Raw genomic sequence first — 24,288 nt, 5'->3', positions numbered from 1 at the left:
CACTGTGGAGCCAAGTTGCTACTTGTCACATTTTTCTACGAGCTGCGAAGTTGCTGTTCTGACCTCAAGTGAGTGAAAGTTCATCAAAGGTCACTGGGCTGCAATCGCTAATGTGATGTTGATTATTTCCTTTCATTAGTTTCTTTGTGAGACAGTTGGCTTGTCTCTCTGGTGCCACAGTGTTCACTGAAACATGACTAATGTTTGACAGGTTTCGGTGCAGAAATGCTGCAAAGGAAGAATAGATGTTGTGGTTTGGAGCTCGCCAACGATTCACCTCACAAACTGACCATGTGCCACTGCTGCTGTATTTCTGTATTTGATGGTTTAGTTTTGTGATGAGTTGATTCTTTAATTCCAGAAACAGAACTTTACACCAGCACCTGAGTCATAAATATATTTAAATAAATGACTCTGCTGAAATGGTTACTCCACTTTTTTTAAATAACCTAATGTCCTTATTCATTTTTGAGGCGTGTTTTTACCCACAGTAATGAAGCTGTTTGGTAAAAATCAGAGATATCAAGCCCCTTAGTCCTAAAATGTATCATATATAACATTATCTGACTGATGTGAGTTTCATCATGCAAGGTGGGGGTGACACTTTATATTACACCTACAAGCTGGTGTGAATATTTTGTGCGTTAGAAGAAGTACAGGAAACTGCTGTTACAAAGCTAAGACATGTGCATTTGGGGGTCAACATGTGAGATTGTACTTTTTAGATGTTATTGTACATAATTACAAAGTACAAATAGAGTAACTGCTCTTTAATAACAGTTACAATGTGATATGAAATAAAACCAAACTACTGTACATGTGGTTACAGCTATAAAGACACGTTCTTCTTCTAAATCTTCCAGCAACAACCACAATGTAGAACAGCAAACTATATTAGAATAAATAATAATTACAATTATTTCATTTGTTAGAAACACTTTATTCCTGCCTGAATGGTGTAATGAAAAATGATTAGTATCAATAATAAACAACTTTACACATGCAGTTATTAAATGAGTAGTAAACAGGTATTAAAAGTAAAAATTAAATAAAAAATAGTTATAAAATTGCAGTTTATTTATAGATGTTCAGACCAATACTCCCATTGCTGCAGCTCATCTACAAACCAACAACAGCCTGAGGGTTAATAAAAGTACAGGAAATAAAAAAATTAACACAAAATGCCGGAAAGTTCTTGATCAAATTGGTTTAGAAGAGTTATTAGAGATTTAAAATGGAATAATGATATAAAATTATGAGAACAAACAACCAAACATGTAAATAGTTTGAAAGAATATATGTGTCTGGTGGGAGGAGCTGTGTGAACCAGTTGCAGGCAGCAGGTCTGTGTCAGTGATCGGACTAAAGGTGTGAAGGTGTCGATGTTGACCTCACTGAAGAGTAGACAACATCTGCTTCTAGAGACAACTCTGTACACACACACACACACACACACACAGAACCCAACAGAAAGTGTTTGTGAGACCAACAAACAGCCCAACAGTGTCAGACTAACGTCTCTTTCTGCTTTGTAGAACATGCAGTGTGTCGTGTTATCTGTTGCCTAAATCAAGACAGTTTTGATAAAAGTGCTGCTAAAAACACTGTTGTGACTCACAGTCAGATGAACTGTGAGAGTTTCAGTACATTTGAGGAAAAATGGTAGAAAGTAACAATAATCAGACCAACAACAATGTCATACAGTAGTATTAGCAGTATATATAAAGTATTTGGTCTTAAGTGTCCACTGAGTAACAGTCCATGAAAATACTTTCTTTAGTTTTCATTAACTTATAAAGAGGAAGTTTAGCAGTGTTTCAGATTCAAGTTACTTTATAAAACAACATGTTTTCATTATGTGTATTGACTCCATTCATTTTAACTAGTTCATTAAAAGTTAGCATCTGTTCTACATGTGCAGAGTGAACTTAAGCTGCATCTTTACTCTTTTTGTTTACAATAATACCCAAGTGTCTTCATGGACTCTTGGTTTACAGCCAATATTTAGCTTGTTTTCTCCACCACAGCCAGAGAACATCATACAACAGTTTTTCCCAGGGTGAGGAGGACTGAGCAGGACCAGTACATTATTCTTCATGTGTAAAATCAGCAGTTTGACCATTTAACAGCTGATGAATATTGGATGACAAATGTACCAACCTTGGTTTGTTGAGCCCCACAGCAGTGAAGTCACAACTACACAAACACAAAGAGAAAAGACAGTCGGCTAATTTGGAGATTTGCATGTAGAGTATTTACTTACAGTAACATTTCATTAAATATGGATGTGAATGTAATAAGTGGGTTTACAGACAATAGGGTGAATATTTATGGTTGTTTGAGATCAACAGTATAAAGCCAGTAAATAGATAATAAATCAATAAATATTGAATACGACTTTAAATTAAATTTAAATTACTTTGTAAAATCTTTATGTGATGTTGTCTCAGCTAATCTAATTTTTTTTATTTTTACAAATTATATATTTATACTTACTATATTTCATCTATTTTTGTCCTTTCACCTTACCCCGTGAGTTCAGTTATTTTAAATCTCATTTCGTGTTTGATATCATAAGCTTTTCTGTCATGTTGTGCTGTATCTCATCACCACTACTTTTATGAAGTTCAGCATAGATTTAACAAATACAGACTGTACTTACAGAGTAGCAGCTGGATACATCGTTGGTCCATTGTACAACTTGATGAGACGTCTGCACTTAGTTTGGTAACAGCTGCTTTACCCGCTTCCTTCCTTTTAGTCGGTGAGAAGTTGATGTGATGTCTCCAGCAGACGACAGTAAAGAACCACCCCAGACATACTGACATCACTACTTATATAAACCAATCAGGTAAAACATTATGACCAGCTGTGCAGTCTGATACAGTGGCTCTGCCATGAGTTCTACTTTTACAAGCTTATGATTTCTCAGCTTTCAGGTTAAAACTGTCAGAAAGGTGATAATTATTGAGGTCAAAGTGGGTCGTGGAGTTCTACTGCAGTGCATGATAAGAAGAGGTGGTTCTAATGTTTTAACGCCACATTCATTTTAAATAGTTTGGCCACAACATAGTTTAAGAATAACAATAAAAACAAAAGCATACGTGTCTAAAATAAACTAAAACAACTGACAGTTCACTATTATTCAATATTAATTAATTACGAGTGAAACAAGATGGAATAGAAGCATTAATGGCATCATTCATTCTGTACAAAATGTTTGTCTTGTGTTCCAAATTAAAATGGAAACACAGAAAAGATTGTTTCCATATTGTCTGACAGAGTTGCAGTTTGTGTGCGTGTTATTTTGATGGATCAGCAATTTTACCGCTTTACCACAGAGAATGTGTTGATTCACCTGCTCAGAGGAAGTTCTACATTTACACACAATTTAAAGCACAAGAAAAACTCTGACTACTCTCAGAGACGTTATATGAAGAGTTGATAAATGAGGCCCCTGAACTGAACAAAACCACCCATGGAACTGTTCCCTGTGTCAACCAGCAGGTGGCAGAACTGGATAATAACAGTTCTATGTGAGTTCAGCTGATAGCAGCTGTCTTCATCTGTTTCCTGCACATACAGGACAAATTTGTTGGTACAAACCATGTTTTTCTAAAATAACATTAAACCCACTAAATCCAGAAAGTAGAATTCTTTTTATCAAAGAAATCAAACTCTGACTTTGCTTTTGATTTTTAATTGATAAACAACCACAGTACAGGGTCAGAGGCCTGGACCGGACAGCTGTGCCAAATGAAAGAACATCTGTCTGCACCTAACTGGATAGAAAAACAAGGTCCAGCCCCTTACCACTAAACAATTTCTCAAAAGGACGTCAAAACTAGTGCCCACACAAAAGCACATGGCCAAGATGGCAGCAAACAAAAGAAAGCCTCCAGACCAGGCCTGCAACTTTTCCAACTGTCTTCAAACAGTGGTGGCCCTGAACACACATCTGTCCTCTTCACAAAGCCAGAGCCCCTCACCCACAGTCTCTCAACCTTTTATAGACTCTGGATGCTGATTGGCTCCCATCAATACAAACGAGCCAAAATGGTGGAATCCTGCTAAAGTACACTGCCCCCTATGTCCCTGACACGAAACAATGATCACATTACAATAAATAGGATTGTTACAAAAGTTACTAATAAAGCAGAAATTGTTTGCGTCTCACTCAAAAACCTTTAGAACTGACTGTCTCTGCACTGCTGCCATGTTTAGTGTGTCTGGGTCACAGGTCACAGAATTTGCCAGCATCTCTACACATTCAGTTATGGAAAACACATTTAAAATCACCAAATACAGTGAGGCTTTCGTTCATGTTCAGTTGTGGGAAAGTTTAATTCAGAAAATGTCAACAATAGAAGCAGGTTTTCACAAGGAATCATTCAGGACACAGACATGAACAACAACAAGTTTTCTTCTTTGCTTTACACTCAATATAGAAGCTGCTTTAATTAATATACTCATATCTATTTTTAGCATATTTGTAGCCATTCTAATGATGAAAGGAATATGTAATATGTAGTTTGCATTGTATCAAACCCACTTTTGCACCATGTACGTCCAAAGTCATTCAGATGAAGACTGTGATTCTAAAGTTAGTGTCTTTTCTTCATGTGCAGACAGTTAATCTGTTGTATGACCCATCTGAACCAATTATTTGAACTAAAACATTCAGAAACATCCATAGATACTGTGTTTTAATAGTGTAGTGTTTTAAAGTAGTGATTAATAAGTGCACTTAGTAAATCACATATAATTCTAATAAGACTGATTCTGATCTTAGAAACTTCTGCTAAAGTAAAGAGTAATTGAGTTTACAGGTATTTGTAGTGTTTATGTATCACATGCTACATTCACCTGCACTTTCAGCAGGTTAGTATGAATTCTGCTCTGTGAATCTTTTTCTAAAGATCAGAAAAGCAACAACACCAACAGCAACAAGAATCACACCAACACCTGACAAACCCACTGCCAGTCCAACATGTCCTCTGTTGGTTCCAACTGATTCTTCTTCATTCATATGTCCAGCTTCATCACCTGTAAGAAGAGAATGAGATGTGAGGTGTGAGGTGTCAGGTAGGTGATGAATCCATTTCCTCTTCAAACTCCTGTCAGACATTATCTACTGCACTTTGATCCCATCACTCATAGCAGCTGTTTGCTACAAAGTCTCATCAGCAACATCTTTAGAAAACACCAACATCTGATCTGTGATCGTTCACTCTCACATCAACAACCAGGAAGCAGCTTCACCTCTGATCCACACACACACACACACACACACACACACACACACACACACACACACACACACTCACCTGGTTGATGAACTGTCAAAGTGACTCTGTTGATGAGTTTAAAACGGCCTCCTTCTCCAACATAACACTCATATGTTCCAGCATCATTGATGTTGATGTTCTTCAGAATCACTGATGCATCTCTGTTCTTCATGTTTGGATCTTTAAGCTCAACCCGATCTTGAAAAGATTCATGCTGGTACTGTTTATATAACTTCTTATCTCTAATGAAGTAGACATAATACTCTGACTTCAGATCAGGTTTGTTCCACTTTAAAACTGTAAACTCTTCTGTCCCCTGACACTGCAGAGTGACATTATCTCCAGGTTTCCCTTCAATATTTAGATCTGAACAAAAACAGGGAAAAATCCAGAGAAAAGCAGGAAGCAAGATCAGTCAAACAGTTAAAAACAGGAAATATTGAGAGCAGGTAATATTCAAAGAGACTAAACACTGAAACATACTGTATTTAAACCAAAGCTCTCTCCACATAAACCTACATTTAAACAGCAGACATGACGTTTACAAAGGATCTGTGATTGATTTGTTCTATTCACATACTGACACGTAAGGTTTTGTGTCCAACATGTAAACAACATCAAAGGTCCTCTAAAAATGTGAATCCTGAGTTGTGCATACACACACTGGTTTGATGAGATGCATAAAGTTTACAAAGATTTGATAATAAATGATTTGTTCTGACTATTTTCTATGAACTTTGGTAGCAATATTTTACTTCCTTTTGGATCCTCTGCAAGGGTTTGATTGTGGATACCGGTAACCCCATCAACAAAGCGTTGCAATATTCAAGACGAGATATGACAAGCACCTGTACAATGAGTTGGGTTGTATATTCCGTGATGCAGGTTCAGATCTTCCTGATGTTGTAGAGGGCAAATCTACATGCCCTAAAGACTGAGGAGATAAAGTTCAGTTGGTCGTCGATGATGACCCCCAGATTTCTGGCCGACTTAGTGGGGACAATGACTGTAGATCCCATGTTGATGCTGATGTTGTGTTGCTTCGAAGGTCTGTCTGGGAAGACAAGGACTTCGGTCTTGGAGAGGTTGAGATGAAGAGGTCTCCCTCTCATCCAGGAAGACATGTCTGAGACAGGCAGAAATGCATGATGCAACAGTGGAGTTGTCCGGTGGAAAGGACACGAAGAGCTGTGTGTCATCAGCAAAGCAGTATCGACAGAAAAAAGAATAGGACCAAGAACTTAACCCTGCACCACACCAGTAGAGAGGCTATGAGAGTGAGAAACATGCCCTTGCCAGGATACCTTGAAGGTTCGTTCCGTTAGGTAAGAACAAAGCCAGGCTAGAGCTGATGCAGAGATGCCTAAGTCAGAGAGTGTGGACAAGAGGATGTGATGGTTCACAGTGTCAAAGGCTGATGATAGATCAAGTAGAATTAAGACAGAAGACTGACCTGTGGCTTTTGCAGCTCGAAGAGATTCCACCACAGCCAGGAGTGCAGTTTCTGTGGAATGACCCCTTTTGAAGCCAGACTGGTTGACATCGAGTAAGTTTTTCTCGGAAAGAAAGCCTGAGAGTTGATGGAAGACTGCTCTTTCCAGGGTCTTGGCCAGAAATGGGAGAAGGGAGACAGGTCGGTATTTCTCAACAACGGAGGGATCAACAGAAGGCTTCTTGAGCAGTGGGTAATGTGGGCCTGCTTGAATGAGGTCGGAAAAGTACCTGTTGTGAGAAATGTGTTGATGATTTGTGTAATAGCTGGCCTTAGTGAGGGTGCAACTACTTGAAGAAGAGTGGAAGGGATCGGATCCAGAGAGCAGGTGGTCGGATGGTTAGAGAGGAGGAGGGGGGATACGTTGTGCTCTGTCAGAGTTGAAAATGATGAGCTCAATGTAGTGTTGGAAGAAGTTAGCAGGATGTCATCATCTGGAGGAGAGAACTGTGAGCTGATAGCTGCCACCTTATTAGTAAAGAAGCGGACAAAGTTGTCTGCAGTGAGAGAGGTGGATGGAGGAGGTGGAGGTGGGTAGATGAGTGAGTTGAAAAATGGAGAACAGCTTTCTGGTGACCGAGGTGTTGCTGAGCTTCTCCTGGTAGTATTCAGTCTTTACCCTGGTGACACTGTGAGAAAAAGATCCAAGCAGATCCTGATACTCAGCAAGAGCAGATGGAGTCTTGAAATTGCGCCACTTCCTCTCAGCACTGTTGAGCGTGATCCAGATCCAGATCCAGTCGGTGACACATATTTCATTAACACTGCTTTGAGGGTTTTTGGTAAGAACATCTACTAATAATTCTTACAGCTCTCTGCTGTAAAATCTAAATTTGATTACTGAGTTTTACAGGCATCAACTGTGTATGTTCTTATACAGAAGTAGACACTGACTCATTTTATGTCTTTACACTAAATGTCTTAAAATCTTGAATTTGCCACTGGGAAGGAAGTAAAAGAGGAGAGAAGCTTCTTTATGGTAGAAGATAAACAGGACTCAACATTAACACTTTCCCACTTGCCCAGCAGAAGTAAACTCTGTTCAGGAAATTTGAAAGCATCATGCAGTGGCACAATTGAGCAAGTATGATGATATTCTGATGATATTCTGCAGTTTCCCAAACATCCATTTATTGGTGTAAAGGGGAAAGTGCTACGTAAATTACTATTTTTATTATGTTTATATGAGTCAGGTATAACAGTTTCTCCACAGACCCATATACAGTGCATCCAGAAAGTTTTCCCAGCACTTAACTTTTTCCACATTTTGTTATGTTACAGACTTATTTTAAAATTGATTAAATTCATTATTTTCCTCAAATATTTTAATTTTTTTATTTTTAATAAATTTGATTTGAATGAATATGTTTGAAAGATTTCAAACAAACTTCTTTCATGTTGTCATTATGGGGTATTGTTTGTAGAATTTTGAGGAAAATAATAAATATGAAAAGTCACATATTGTGCAAAAGTGGGTTTTGCACAATATGTGACTTTTAATGTCAAGTCCTGGTATAATATGATTATACTTGTGGTGAGGGGCATTAGACAAACACTTATGTCATTAAGAATCTTTAGTGCTCCCCTGCCCACACTGAGAACCAGGAAGCAGGTAAAGAAAATCACCCCTGACCTCTCCCACCCAGGATACAACCTATTCCAGCTTCTCCCCTCTAGAGACGGTTCTACAAAGCTCTCTGTCAAAACCACCAGACGCCTGAAGTGTCTTTCCTCAGGTCATCACAGTTGTTAACAGCTGACCTCATACTTCTCATACTTACTGCTACACTGCAGATACTATTGCTCAACCACAACATCCCTACAGGACTAAACAAGTACACAACGCAGCTTTAGTTTACAATACACACACACACACACAGCACCTGGATTTGCCTTCGTTATGTCCTTATTGTGTTGTTATTCTTATAGCGTCTGTATGTAGGTGACTACTGAACGTGTCCCTGACAGTTAGCAATGATCCCCAGCAAAACACTTGTATGTGTTAGCATACTTGGCCAATGAAGCTAATTCTCTTCCTTTCTGTTTGTACATGTCCACTCACGTCTTCCGCTTTCTGTTTGTTTCACGCAGGTTCAGAATGTTCATGCTTATACTTGGTGTTTCTCTGTGTCCAAATGTCCCTTTTCAGTCTAGACGAAGCAGTAGTTTCTTTACCGTCGGTTTGATGTGTCAACGGCCTAAATTAGCTTCAATTTGATCAACCCACAGCAGATTTGTGTTTCCAGTATATGGTTTAAGCACTCACACAACCTACCTGCTGAGGCAGAATGGATCAGCCAACACGAGCAAAGAAGGCACACGAACAAAATCCACCTTAAAGTGACGTTAGACATGTTTAGTTTGACATTCGTTTTCGTCGTATGCTCCTGTCTTTTGTTTCTCTATCAACAGCGCTCAGACTACGCAACAAGATGGTGAACGTTAAACGTCCACAATGTTATTTTTACCCGGAAGTTGGTTTTACGGGAAAGCGACTATGTACTATGATCTTTACCGGTAGGTTCCAACAGCTAATCGATTGGATGGTAAGATTTGATAAAGACCAACTGTCGAACGCTGCCCGCGTTTGTTTTAAGGTTGATCTTCTGCTGAGGTCCACTACTTCCCGCCGACGTCACCAGTTCGTCATCGTTCTGCGACGGCAAGGGAGTGAAAAAAAACTTTTCCAGAGATCCGATCCATTAGCGATGGGAAGCTCTTTTGGCTCAGCTCCCAAAGAAGAGCCGGCTCTTAATTTAGGTTTTTTTGTAGGCCTTCACAGGTCTTTGTCCTCTACTTGACACTCTTACTAGCTCCTCTGCCAGGTTTTCTGCAGTGTGTCTGTCTGTGAACTCAACGCAGTCCAGAAGACAAAATGTCATCTTGTAATTTTCAATGAAATGGCAAGTGACAGCCATGAAAGACAAGTTGTTCTGGAGGTCCAGCAGTCAGTTGTCAGGCAAACTGATGGAGCTTTTTTCACCCTTTCTTGCCATAATGCGCGTTCTGTGTCATATAGTTTAGGTATTGTTGTTTGGGACAATGTTCTTCTACTGGGTAGAGTGTATGTGGGATTTAAAGTTTTGAAAAAAACTTTAAAACCTCTGTCCTCCACAATGGAAAAGGGTTGGAAATCAGTAGCAATCATTTTAGCAACTCTTCTGCAATGCTGTGCTGTTTGGATGGGATCATCATTTTGGGTATAAACTGGCTTATTTTGCTTTGAGTTGCAGTAGGAGAGGTTATACCTGCATGTGTGGGGAAGCCAGTAGATGCTGCTGCAGTTGCTGTTTTTTTGGGATGAGACACACCAGGATCTGTAGATGTGTGGCAGCTTGCCCTCTCTCCTCTAACTGCACTGTAGGATGGACAGTTCTCAAATGTCTATGCAGGTTTGTGGTGGAACCGGCTCTTAAAGTAATTTTCATCTTGCAGTGAACACACTCTGCTTTGCTGTTTCCATTATCTTTAAACTGGAGCCAGATGCTGCTTCTCTTTCAGGTGTCACTCATAGTTTCAACTACGCCAACAGTACACACTCTCCTCACCACTATCTGAAAGACAGTTAACTTGCAGTGGAGCGCTGCTCCACTTCTGAGCCCCTCTCTGTTTTTACATAATTTACATAATATATACATAATATAATTACATAATATCATATGGTATGATCCCATATCCTCACATCTGATTGGCCGTGATGCCATTGCTGACCAATCAAAACAAAGTTCTGCCTTGAGCAGAGCTCAGGCTGAGCACTGAGGTAAGCAGCGAAAGGAAAAAACTGGGAGCTGGCTCTCGCTCGATACGAGCATCGGCTCTCGGAGCTGCATCTTTTGCGCATAACCCATCACTATGATCCATTTCCATACATCCATTATCTGTAACTGCTTATCCCATATAGCTTTGCAGGGGGTCTGGAGCCTATCTCAGCTGTTATGAGGCAAGAGGTCAAGGCTCAAGGCATACAACCCTATGTATAACATATTCACACTCAGACTCACCAATTAATCTAACATGTATGTCTTTGGACTGTGGAAGGAAACTGGATGAAACCCACACAAGCACAGGTAGAACATTCAAACTCCTGAAAGGCAACGGCCGGTCAGGGACGCATATTCACATCTTTCTAGCTGTGAGGTGATAGAGTTAACCAGATCACCATGTTGCCCCGATCCGTTTTAAATATTAAATAAATATTAAATAACATGTCACCAGAAAGCTCCACAGGTAATCTCTGTGCGCTTCCTGTCACAACCCTCCCATTTTTTTTTCGGGCTCGGGATCGGCACCAAGGTGACCCTTGGTGGGATTTGAGCCCACTGCCTTCTGCATCCAAACCCAACGTTCTACCACTGATCCACCATGTCCCCCTATCCACAAAACAGAAACACAACACAGTAATCAAATCAGTTTAGTGGTGTACTGACTGACTTGATACGTAACTACATTTTTATAATTGTATTGTTTTATTTTATTAACATCAAATATGTGCACTCTTAGGTCTTCACATCTTCGCAGACTACTTTAAAAATATTTACATCCGGGTTATATGTGGCAAACATTGATACATCAAGTCGATGTCAAAGAACTAATGCTGACAGAGAAAGTTTTGACTTTAATGAACTGTAGCCTGTAATCATCAAAATGAAAGCAAAAAAGCCATTAACTTTACATGTAATGAATATAAACATCTTATCACTTTTAATACATCTACAGGACTAGTATAAACAGTAAAATGCTCTTTTCATTTTGACAAATACTGATTACATAAAATATGGTTTTGAAGTTCTGCAATAGTATGTTGGAGGGCAATTTGTATCTAAATAGAACAGTATTGTAAATGTAAATGTAGGATGAAATAGGTTTTAAAGGACAGGGACCAGAATCCAAACCAAATCATAGGGAGAGATGTACTGACATCACTACCACTGTATTAAATGTATGGAGTATTATTTTTAAAAATAATGTCTGTGCCAACGGGGGTTTTCTCTGTGTGGACATTGTGTCTTGGAAGTATAGGTAAATTAAGTGTATGTATAAGTGTATAGATAACATCACTAATGACGTCACAAGTTAAACGTTAAAAAATGGCCTTTGAATTTTGCCTAACAGTTGTCAAGCTAAAGATGTTTGTTTTGGACAGTGTATAAATGAACTGGAAGAGCAACAAGGTAGTAGTGGAAAGTTGAGTGTGTGTAGCTGTGGAGGTACACGGTTTCTTACCGTGTTCTGTGGAATTATTTTGTGGAACTTGTTTTGTGGACTTTTTTGGTTTTCATCTCAGTGTTTTTCTGTGGAACTACTTTGTTATCAGCTCAATTGTGGAATGTAGAATTTAATAAATGTTCAGTGTTTGTCATACAATGATCTCTGGAGTAAATAAGTGTTGGACCTCCGGACACGAGAAAGTCTGCCTCCACATTAGTGAGAAACCATCTCTACTTGGATTAAACACGTGGATTAACATTCGGTGAATAATGGAAGGGGAAGCTGATCCAGCCATAGTGGCAAAAACAGACAAAGCCAACTCTCAAGGTCATGGAGAGTTCTTTGCAAAGTTGGATAAATGCTAGAAAGGCCAACTTGGAAGCTGATGGAAAAAAAGAACAAGACACTTTGTTTAATGGATGATGATTACTGCGTGGAGGAGGTGAACCCAAGACTCTTCATCAGAGCATTTGACCATGGGGTGGAGAGTAAACCAGAGAATGACTGAATGAATTTTTCTGTCCTTTCGGCTTATCCTTGACTCTATTTTTCAGAGCAGTATACAAGTGAACAACCTAGAGAGAAGAGTGCAACGTTGTTTTCACATGGAACTGGACCAAGGATACAAAAAGCCAAAGAGACTTATAGCAATGAATATAAGATCTCTGTAGCCTACATGGATAAGGCCTTATAGGTTGGCAAACAATTAAAGATGATGATAGTGAGGCGCTCAACTCATGATTGAAAACTCAAGAAATAGAACTGTTAATTGGAAGTAATCTTGCAAAAACTATGGAACCAGTACAGTTCATCCCCAGCATCAACAATGATCCTTATTCAGTTTGAACTATGCTGGGATGGACAGTGAATGGGCCACTGAAAGAAAGTGGCTGCAACAGAACCAAAAATGAAGTAGCACAGGTTGTGTCAAATCATATCTGTAGCCAAGCTAGAGGATCTGTGGAGTCAGCAGTTCAATATGACTTTCCTGAGGATGGTCAAGAGGAGGAGCAGGAGATGTCTAAGGCTGATCGTTTGTTTTTGGTTAAGTTACACAATCTGCTAAAATGGTAACTGGACACTACTGCATTAATCTTCCATTAAAGGACATGGATGTTAAAATGCTAATCAATCGTGCCATGACAGTACATGTGGACAGAATGCTAAGGAAGGAACTGCAGCTACCACTGGATGTCTCCATATATTGGACTGATAGTACATCAGTGCTAAAATACTGTAGCACCCCACGTCTTATGGGAGAAACTGTGGGAGGCGGTGAAGCAGAACCTAAGGCTAACCCTAACTGACTTACCTAATTGGCTAATCAGCTAGCATGGGTGCTTGCAGGCTAATAGGAGAGCAACTTGTCAAAAATGTCAGGCAGAAGGTAGAATACTTGTGCCCCATTCACCGCACAACCTCAAGTGCCTCAACCTGCTTTACAGTAGGTAATGATAGGTCAGCTATTGCCTTTTTACAGTTACCTCTAACAATAGAGATAACTGAGCTTTATTTTGGTCACAGCAACTGCGGCTGGTCACCGTGATGGCTACTCCTATACACAGCACTTTCCCTCACGGTGCCGTCCAACACATACATCACATAACAAAACCAGAACGTCTGAACACACCTTATAACACTAATCTTAACACAAATCATGCACATTAAACACTTTAAACACATAGAACTATTAACATGGCTATTACCCATAATTCCCCAGGGCTCACTGTGCCAGCCCCCAGCAAATGTCTTGGTTTTTACGTGCTTATTGTTTTTGTTTGAACTGGAACAACACAAAAAAAAAACTGAGAAGAAAATTCAAACGGGATCAAAATTCACACAGAACTCAAAATTATTGGCACCTTGTCAAAATTGTAAGAAATAATTGTTTTTCAAGCATGTAATAGCTCCTGTGGCAACAAACAAAATTAATGAAAAATGACAACAAAGGATTGTTCCAATTGTGGATAAAGAACCTGATTAACTTCCAAACAAATTCAAGCTGATCTGCAGACACAGGGTACAACAGTGTCACTTCACACTATCCGTCACTGCCTGAATGAAAAGGGACGCTGCTACGGCCCTGGCCATATGTGTTGTTGTTCGTTTTTGAGTTATAGGTGCCCTGCCTGATTGGCCGGATTGGGGGGCAGTACCGGAAGCTGATTGGTCCATCCTACACTTCCTGGAGTTTGAAAAGTACGGTTCCTAACAGCCAGACGGGCTTTTCTGGCAGCAGCACATGTTCTCTGTCCTTTGCCTCCAAACATTGTTGAGCATTTTTGAATTGTTAGGCTTTGTGCCATGGTTTTGTATAGATATTGTATATTTTGTAAATAGTATTGAAGCAGTATGGGTGAACTGCCATTTTCTGAACTGATTGTTTTCTCTTGTTTTCACATTAGGGAGTTGGGGTTAGTGACTGTCTTTTTGTGTGTTTCTTTCTAAAGGATAGGTGGCACTTTCTTTGGGAAATAGCTTATTTTGTTTGTTATTTTGGCCGTGGTTCACCCTGAGTTATAGTGCCATGTTTGTTTGACATTTTCTTTGTTTAAAATAAATATCATACTGTTGGAACATCTAGATCCTGGATTTTGGTTTGGGGACCAGAGAGGGAACATCCTAATTTATTTGTATGTTGCACCCCTACCCCCTAGACAGGGGCTTAACAGACGCTATGGTGAAGACCCAGGAGGACACCACTGCTGACACAAAGACATAAAAAAGCAAGACTGGAGTTTGCCAAAACTTATGTGACAAAACCACAATCCTTCTGGGAGAATGTACTGTGGGGAGATGAGACAAATGTAGGACATCATGGCGCTGTTTACAGAAAAAGAAATGTTCAAAGATGTTTGATTTCAGTGATTCTTTCCAAAGGGGGTGCTACCAACTACTAAGTTAAGGCTTGTGTAAAGACCAGTGAGTCTACTTGCGTGAGCAAGGACACCGTAAGACACTATTTCTAACTTCCTCCACTTCCTCTGTTACTTCACTTTGCTTCACATTAACCCTTTTCTACTCCTGAAACCTGTTTCTTTTTGCACTGTGTTTTCAGCTGATCCCTGTTCTCCTCTGCAGATGCAGGACATGACACTCTCCTAGAAGATACACCCTCACTCAGACCACTTTGTCACCAGCCTCTTTCTCTCCTGCCCTGTGGAACTGCCAGTCTGCAGTTCACAAGGCTGACTTCATCCCAGCTTTTGCTACACAGTGAGCTGTTCAGCTGCTTGCACTTACTGTACAGAAACCTACATCACACCACAGTACACAACCCCCCCAGCTGCACTCTCCACCAATTTTGCTTTCTCTCAGATTCCTTGCAGGCTGGTGTTGTACTACACTTCTCGTCGCTGACCCCTGGAAGTTGGCCACTCCCCCCGACCCACAAAGCTGTCAACAACCTGGACCTCATTCTGGAATTGTACCATAGAAAACATCTTGGTCACTCCTCTGCATCTATCGGATCACTTCTTCATTCGGCTCACAGTCTTCATCCCTAAACATTCATATTCTCCTACCACACTTGTAACATTCTACCAAAACCTCAGGTCTCTCTGCATGGTTTTTGTTAACAAATTAAACTCTGCTTTAGATTTCTATCTAACATAGTTATTTTAATCAATAAAGAGACAATCAAGCCTTAGGGCCTCGAGCCTGCTAGGCCATAAGAGAAGTGTGGGTCTTCACTATCAAAGTCAGATGTTCACAACAGATTATGACCTATGAGGAATCAGCAAACTCATCAGTGTGTAGGAAATAACAAAATGCATTTCTCATCCTTTTCCTCTTTACTAATCATTCAGAGCTTACTGACCCTTCAGTAACACCTGACCTTTAGTATTTTTAGGACTCTAATGCAGAGCCAAAAGTGTCAGCAAGTGGTTGAGGAGTGACAAGTTTTTCAGAATTCAGTGAAGTGCTGTTGCATTTAGCTTAAATAAAGTTAACCAGCAACATTCCCCTGTAGAAGAAACTAAAACTACAACCTACTCCTTGATCAGTTGGTTTCTTTTATAACTAAGCTCAAATCCCCCACAAAATCAACCTCTTACCTTCGCTGTTTATGAAGAGACAGGTGAATGAAGGGAAAATGTTCCATTTGCAAACAAAAACTTATATAAAATTGTTTAAAAAAAAAAAAGCAGGCAAAAGGCTGAGCAGAAAAAGATCCTCATGATCAGAACTCTAGGATCAAAGATACTGAGTCTGGTTTCTGTCTTTTCCACCAGTATCCATGAAAATACAGACCCTATAACAAAGTGCCCAGTAGGAACAAAAGACGTGTCTCTGAAAATATCATACACCTCTTTAGAGGGTGTGTGTGTGTATGTGTGTGTGTGAGAGAGAGAGAGGGAGTGATGGGTGAGGGTGTATATGTGTGTATAAGACAACAGTGTGTATTAAACTTCAACATTGACACACATCTCTGTCTTGGACATGAACAGAATGTAGCAAAGGAAGAATAATCATTACTAATCGTGTATTAAGGTTATATATTTAAAATACTAAATAAATAACCTTTTAAACTTTATTTATGCCTTCAGTCCAATGTTTCCACACTTCCCCTTTATCAGCAGACATTGTAAGAGGCCCCTTTAACAGGAAACAAAACGAGAAACACACATCCTTCCCAACTGAACACATGTAGATCAAGTCTAACGTTTCTTCAACAGAGACTAACAACAGACTTCATCTTAAGTTTATCTCACAAGTTTTATTAATCTTTCTCTTCGACGAGACATAATGAATCCAACACAGCACAGGTTTGTGGAAGTGTGTCATGGCTGCATCAAAAGAGGTTTTAGAAGACGATAAACCAAGAACAGTTGTTGCTGCTCACCAGCATTACAAAAGTATTTTTAAGGAGTCTGGACTCCAACTATCAGGCAGGTCTTGTACACATGGAGAACATTTATCACTGTTACACTGCTCAGGAGCAGGCGACCAACAAACATCACAGCAAGAACAAAGTGTGTAGTAGCCAGGAAGGTCACAAGGAACCCAAAGTACACAGTGATGCTTTTCTTCAGCAGGGTTGGGGAAGCTGGTCAGAGTTAATAGGAAGATGGATGGAGTCAAATAAAGATCAATCTTAGAAGAAAACCTGTTAGAGTCTGCAAAAGACTTGACACTGGGGAGGAGATTCACCTTCCAGCAGGACAACAACCCTAAACATACAGCCAGAATCCAGACCTAAATCCAATGAGAATCTGTGGCTGTTCACAGATGCTCTCCATCCTATCTGACTGAGTCTGAGCTATTTTGCAAAGAAGAAGGCAAAGTATTGACTAGATGGTTGCTGGGCAACAGGTTTGACTGACAGGCCAGGCACACAGCACACAAAACATGATATGAAATAATGCATGGAGCAGCAATAAAGGACAAAATCAAGTGATGAAATTGTGACTTCTAAGAGAAAGAAAGTATGAACCTGTGTTTACTTTGAGTATAGCTTCTTTAATGATCTTGACTTTTCATTATTCGAGTTCTGCACTCATTATCAGTTCATTGTTCAAGCTGCCATTTTGTCCAAATTGGCTTGTTATGTAAAATAATATACAAGTGCCTTTTATTATAAATACAGATATTTATTATGGGTTTGTTTTTTCTAAATGAACAAACCAGTAACACAAAAAGAAACCATTCAAGTACCATTCTGCACCCGTTTAAACAAAGGAAATGAATAATTATGTTTGATTTAAATGGTCTGCAGTTGTTGACAAGACAGTGACTGCTAGCAAGCAAAATATTGGATCTGTTATATTATTTACATATTTTTCTCCTGTATAGTTTATGAAAACCCTTTATGACCAATAACATGGACTCACAAGGACACATTTTGCAACTGTACTTCCCCTTTTTCCATTCATCACAGAATAAATGCAACATTTTCGCACTGTCGATCTCATTTTACCTTTGAAACTAACCCTCGTGTCCAACATGGGCCCTGTTTAGTCCAATGACATTTTAATTTTCTTGTGGCACAAACGTCTTGCCCACAAATTCTATGACATGAGATGAATGAGACAACTGCAAAGAACAAAAAGTAGCTGACAGCAACAGGGCATAGAGACACCAAATAGTTAAAGTTAGAGAAAGTCAAAGCCATCAGATAAGGAACTCTACCTGATTCCAGAGCGTGTTGAAGTTTAACGAGTAGTGCTGCATGTCTGGTACTCACGATAGGGACACAGAAACTCTTTAAAATGCCAAAGAGTTAGGAATTCTGAAAAACTCAACACTCCATGAATGAATGAATTTTCAAAAGGTGAAAAGCGTTTTCTTTCAAGCAGAACAACTTAACACCTCCTTTCAACAGTTTCCCTAACAGACACCAGTAAAAACGTCAGTTGGTAGGAGGAAGTTGAGTTTCTTTTTTTCTTTTTTTTCTTAAGTGCAGTGGTTTAATGTTTACATAACTAAGATTTTAGTTTAAAAAGTTTGTCTCTTTGTCAAGTCCCTTCTGTGTTACATGCTGATGCTTAGGTTACCACTTCAAGTCGGTGATTGACACTAAAAGCAACAATGAGTCGTCTCTGCTCTGTGTTACTGTTTGTCTGCAGCATGGATTAGTTCACCTGCAGTGCTGTGAATACTTATGTACATGTCATTTGTTTCATTTTGTATTAAGACATTTGCTAAGATTTCAAACAAACGTCTTTCATGTTGTCATTATGGGCTATTGTTTGTAGAAATTTGAGGAAAATAATGAATATCACATACGGGGTGGAAACAAGGCTAGAGCCCTGCTGAATGTAAAAAGGTCACTTTCAACATTCCAGTGAATCCTAATGCTCTCTCTATTTGCATGCCATCAAAGGCAAGGTGCTTTGTCGTAATGTCTGTTGCATGTTCTGATGTAGGTTTACTTTGCAGAACAGCACTGTTGTTTGACACAAACTTGTGTAGACGTAGACCCTTAGCACATATTTTATGTGCCTCCTTTGCCAGTTCTATGGCCTTGAAAACACTCTCGGTACTTGTAACTCCATTATCCAAAAAACAAAAACAAAACAATGAACTTGACTCCTGATGGACATAAGAGACTGTTTTCTTTGGCTAGATGTTTTAGCCCATAGTTTGCCATAGCTTTGTCTGGCCATATCGTTAGTCAAGTTTGTTCCAGGCATCTTGGTACAACTCTCCATCATTTCTGTAGAAGGTGCCTTCAAGGCATTTACAAGCTGGGCCACTAACATATGTTTTGAGGTAATACAACTTATCAGCAGGGGAAATGCCTTTTCGATCTATAAGTGACATGAAACAGGCTTTCCATTCAGTGAAGGGGATTAGCTCACCAGTGAACACTGCCGGCTCACGTGAGCAGCTCACGGAGGCGACATCTTTCCCTTTCTGCATCAAAGTCTCCATCAATGCCAGTTAGTCTTTCATTTGGGATTTTAATTAGGTCACTGCCTCACATGCATCTACCATTCGTCTTAAAATCGGTTGTTGGTGTTATATAATCTCTCATTTCAGCGTAAAGTTTCATGATGTCATCCTTCTCTTTCTCTAAAATGTCTGCAATTGTTGTGCGTTTCAGTGACGTCTGATTTTAGTTCTTCATTTCTTCCCTTTGGTAAGTGGCCATGCTTTCACCTCCTCCACGCAGTAATCATCATCTATTAAACAAAAGATCTTGTTCTTTTTTCCATCAGCTTCCAACTTGGCCTTTCTTGCATTTAACCAACTTTGCAAAGCACTTTCCATGACTTTAAGAGTTGGCTTTGCCTGTTTTTTCACTGTCACAATTTTGGTTAAGGGTGGACCCAAGTAAGGAGATTGCAGATAACAAGGGGCTTTTCATGACAGAAACTTAAGTGGTGAACAGAAGTCGCTCCTAACAGGATGATACTAGAAACTGGATTCAGAACAGATACAGACTAAGACAACTAACCACAGGACCAGCACACGAGGGGAGTTAACTTAATAGAATCTAAGATGACAACAGGGTGGACGTTGAAAACAAGAGGGGAACAGAATTTACCAAAATAAACACAGCTAAGGTTCAGGGACAAGTTAGGCGAGGAAATTAAAGAACAAACCCTAAACGATCACTCAGGAGAAAACAAAGGCTACTAAATAAATAAGGTACAAATAAACGTTAAACTACTAAAGCAGGTAAACACAAGGAGAAGACTAAGGAGACTAACAGGAATATAAAAGGACACAAACTACTGAACAAATGAACACACGTAGTAATGACTAAAGTAAAACAGAGCACGACTTAAAAAACACAGTGGAAGGGAAAGATACCAAAGTAACACAGGAATTAAGGGGAGGCAGACACGAACAAACTGAGCATAAAGAACCGGCAAACTGAAGAACACAGAAGCATATTTAAACACGAAAAAACCAGGATCAAAACAAGCAGAGAAAACTGGATACTTAAATCAACAGAAGACAAACCTCAGACCAAAAACGACACAAAAGCACAGAATCCAGGATTAAAGAGTCTGTGAAGCCAAGAAGGTCTAAGAAATACAAATTCAGGTTTTTCCAAAAGTCCAGAGTCTACTGTGGGGTTGGTGAGGTAACAACGACAGCAATGACTAAGAGGATCTGGCAGGGGAGTGAAGGGAAGACTGAAATTAAAAAGAGGAGGGAACAGGTGCAAACAATGAGGGACAACGAGGGTAAAGCTGGGCAAAAGAACCAGGGACAGGAAGTAGGGAGAAGGGGCCACAAAATAAGAGTCCAAAAACAGGAAGTACACTGTGACCATGACATTCACTGAATATTAATCTACGTGTTTAATCCAAGTAGAGATGGTTTCTCACTAATGTGGAGGCAGGTTTTCTCATGTCCGGAGGTCCAACAATTATCCACTCCAGAGATCATTGTATGACAAACACTGACCATTTATTAAATTCTACATTCCACAATTGAGCTGATAACATTTAAGTAATTTCACAGAAAAATACTGAGATGACCAAAAAAGTCCAAGTTTTACTAAATAATCACAAAGAACACGGTATGTAACCATGTACCTCCACAGCTACGCACACTCAACTTTCCACTACTACCTTGTTGCTCTTCCAGTTCATTTATACACTGTCCAAAACAAACATCTTTACCTTGACAACTGTTAGGCAACTTCAAAGGCCGTTTTTTATTGTTTAACTTGTGACGTCATTAATGATGTCATATATATGCTTATACATACATTTAATTTACTTATACTTCCACGACACAGCATCCACCCAGAGAAAACCCCAGTTGGCACAGACATTATTTAAAAAAAAATAATACTCCATACATTCAATACAATGGTAGTGATGTCAGTACACCTCTCCCTATGATTCTGTTTGGATTCTGATCCATGTCCAGCTCTATTTACATAAAAATTGCCCTTTCCAACATGCTCTTTTAGAACTTCTAACCTTAGCCTGAGCCTAGTCTCACCCTACATACAGTGACCCTTAGAATGCGATGAGGTTAATCTTTTTAACCGAGGCATTATTTCTTACTGTAGAGAAAAGAAACACCAGATGCATGTCCACTCTAAATTTTACACAACAATCCTCAGATATAGAAAAGTGAATAATACAGTTTATGCTCAAAGAAAAATAATCAATACTGGTTCTGTTTTTCCTACACAGCTTTCAATAAAAACATATTTAATTTAATCATTATTTGTCAAAATGAAAAGAGCATTTTACTGTTTATACTGGTCCTGTAGATGTATTAAAAGTGGTAATACATTTATACTCAATACATGTAAAGTTAATGGCTTTTTCAGTTTTATTTTTTGATGATTACAGCCCCCAGTTCATTAAAATCAAAACTTTTTTGTCAGTGTTAGTTCTTTGACATCAATTGTGTCAATTATTGCCACATATAAGTAGAATGTGAATATTCTGTGCAGATGTGAGGATCTAAGTGCACATTTTTGACATTAATAATAAAAATGTCTGTATTTGGCATGAATGTAGTTTCGTATCAAGTCAGTCAGTACAGCAGTAAACTGGTTTGATGACTGTGTTGAGTCTCTGTTTTGTGGATACGGGGGCCTGGTCGTTCCGTGGTAGAACATTGGGTTGGGATGTAAAAGAAATCCCACTCCGCCCAGCCACCAAGGCTGTCGAACCCGAGCCTGGAAAAATAAAAAATTAAAAATGGGAGGGTTGTGACAGGTAGCGCATCCGGTGTAAAAACTCATGCCAAATCAACATGCGGAACTTGTTGCTCTGTGGCGACACCTGAAGAGACAAGCCGAAAGCTGTTGATCTGTCTTCATGTGGATATACAAATTGACACAAATCACCTGTGGAGCTTTCTGGTGACTTTTATTTAATATTTAAAACGGATCGGGGCAACATGGTGATGTGGTTAACGCTGTCACCTCACAGCTAGAAAGATGTGAATATGCGTCCCCGACCGACCGTGTGTTCGATTGTTCTACCTGTGCTTGTGTGGGTTTCCTCCAGTTTCCTTCCACAGTCCAAAGACATACATGTTAGATTAAATGGTCAGTCTGAGTGTAAATATTTTTTACATAGGGTTGTTTGTCTGTGTATGTCTGTCTGTGCCCCTCAGGGTGGACCCTGGACAAACTGTGACTGTGAATATTATTCTGAGGATCAAATCAAAGAAAAACCAATCAGTCAACAATTTTAATCGTTGAAGCCTGAATATAATTTCTTCAGTGTAGCACATCATTTCAGTCAGTTTAACAGAAACTCAGTTGAACAGCCAAACAATGAAAGATTTTGAAGACGTTTTTCATTAAAAGAATTACTAAAAAGGGTGGATGTGTAGCTTCATATGTGGGTAAAATGTTGAAATGCCAAGAAATCCAGTCAGTGGTAATCACATTAAAGAGTGTGTTACTGTAAAATTATCTCTGAGAGACTCAAAAATAGGATCAGTTGTGTGTACAGAGCACCAGGCTCTAGTATTTTCACATAGGGCCATGCAGGTTTTTCACCTTAACAAATGAAATCGCAATTTAAAAACTTCATCGTGTATTTACTTGGATTATATGTGTGTAAAAAAATAAGAAAATCAGAAAGGGGCAAATACTTTATAACAGCACTGTGTAAAAACTTTCTACATGAAAAGGTTTTTATTCTGTACTGTTTAATTATTGTTCCATACATCACCTGTGGTGTAGAGGTTTCCGGAGATGCTTGTAAAACTCAGTAAATGTATATTTGTACAGCAGAGAGCTGTAAGAATTATCAGTAGATGTTCTTATCAAGGACCTCAAACCATCTGTTTCTCAAAGCAGTGTTAATGACATTTGATAATAGACTTTAAAATTGCAAATTGTTCAGATATAATCTACAAAGGAAGTAAAAAATTGCTACCAAAGAACATAGAAAATATATTTCAAGAGAGAGTATGTTTAGGAAAGTCAGAGCCAGTACAAATTTGAAAAGCACATGTGTTTCACTCAGAAGGGTGAATTTATGGAACAAACTTGAGGATGAATTAAAAACATGTGACACTAAAATGGTTTAAGAAGATGTTTAAAAATATCGTATTGAAGTACGAGAATGTAATATAACATGACTTTGTATCTAACAACAAATTGATTATTTAAAAGCTGTCTTCCTGTTTGTTGATTATTTGACTATTGCTTGAGAACTACTACATATTTGTACTTATTGTCTTATTGAGCTGTGTGAATGTAATGGTCCTATTGTACATGAGAGACACAGACTGGGACTAGTTCTGTGATGTAAAGTCAAACGAATGCATCAAACCACACGCTAATCATACTGTTTATGACTAGTGGATATTCAATTAATTCCATTTTCATTTAGATTAAGTCCACCACTCTGCTCTGGGTTCACATGAGCTGCCTACAACATGAGCGTGTTTAACGTTGAAGGCTGCACCAGTGGCTTCAAGTTCATTTAAACTGCTGCTTTCTGTTCCTTAACTCAGCCTCTACACTGACCATGTTGACATGTCCTGGTTGTTTTGTGGCCTGAAGCTGCTGATAAAGTACTTTTACTGCAGTGGGACAAACTAAGCAGCTGAGAATAGAAACCTGGAGCAATCTGTGCTCTAAAAGTATTGCAGCTTGATGTTGGATCCATCACCATTAAAACTGACAATGAAGCAGCAACTCCACCTTTACATTAATGTAATGTATCGAGTGAACAATATCTGACTTTGATATTTGCTCTGACTTTGCTAGACCCTATTCCAACTAAGTTGCTCAAGGAAGCTTTACCCTTAATAGATATCATCAATCTATCTTTAGAATCAGGCTATGTACCACAGGCCTATAAGGTAGCTGTAATTAAACCACTACTTAAAAAACCCTGTCTTGACCCAGGT

The 24,288-nt window shown here is 39.1% G+C and overlaps 2 protein-coding genes across 7 annotated transcripts in view; one reads left to right on the top strand and one right to left on the bottom strand.

Moving 5' to 3' along the window:
* Positions 1-24,288, top strand: part of LOC137137848 (uncharacterized) — a 66,178-nt gene that overhangs the window by 21,690 nt on the left and 20,200 nt on the right. The window lies entirely within an intron of this gene.
* LOC137137865 (programmed cell death 1 ligand 1-like) lies at positions 154-18,336 on the bottom strand. 4 transcript variants are annotated; one of them, XR_010915807.1, is made up of 5 exons: positions 16,047-18,336; positions 5,328-5,654; positions 2,663-5,046; positions 2,161-2,196; positions 154-1,430 (listed from the first exon to the last, which is right to left on the bottom strand). XR_010915807.1 is itself a non-coding variant. In XM_067524655.1 (3 exons), exons 1-3 carry the CDS (start codon positions 9,132-9,134, stop codon positions 4,883-4,885), a joined length of 570 nt encoding a protein of 189 aa, XP_067380756.1. In that variant the 5' UTR covers positions 9,135-18,329; the 3' UTR covers positions 4,315-4,882. The 4 variants fall into 4 exon arrangements, 1 of the variants encoding a protein (XP_067380756.1); XR_010915808.1 differs by having other exon boundaries at positions 155-1,430; positions 18,121-18,336; XR_010915809.1 differs by having other exon boundaries at positions 155-1,430; positions 18,176-18,336.

This window comes from Channa argus, chromosome 12, assembly GCF_033026475.1.
Source record: "Channa argus isolate prfri chromosome 12, Channa argus male v1.0, whole genome shotgun sequence".
Classification (NCBI taxonomy): Eukaryota; Metazoa; Chordata; class Actinopteri; order Anabantiformes; family Channidae; genus Channa; species Channa argus.
This window is presented reverse-complemented; position numbering and strand designations above follow the sequence as displayed.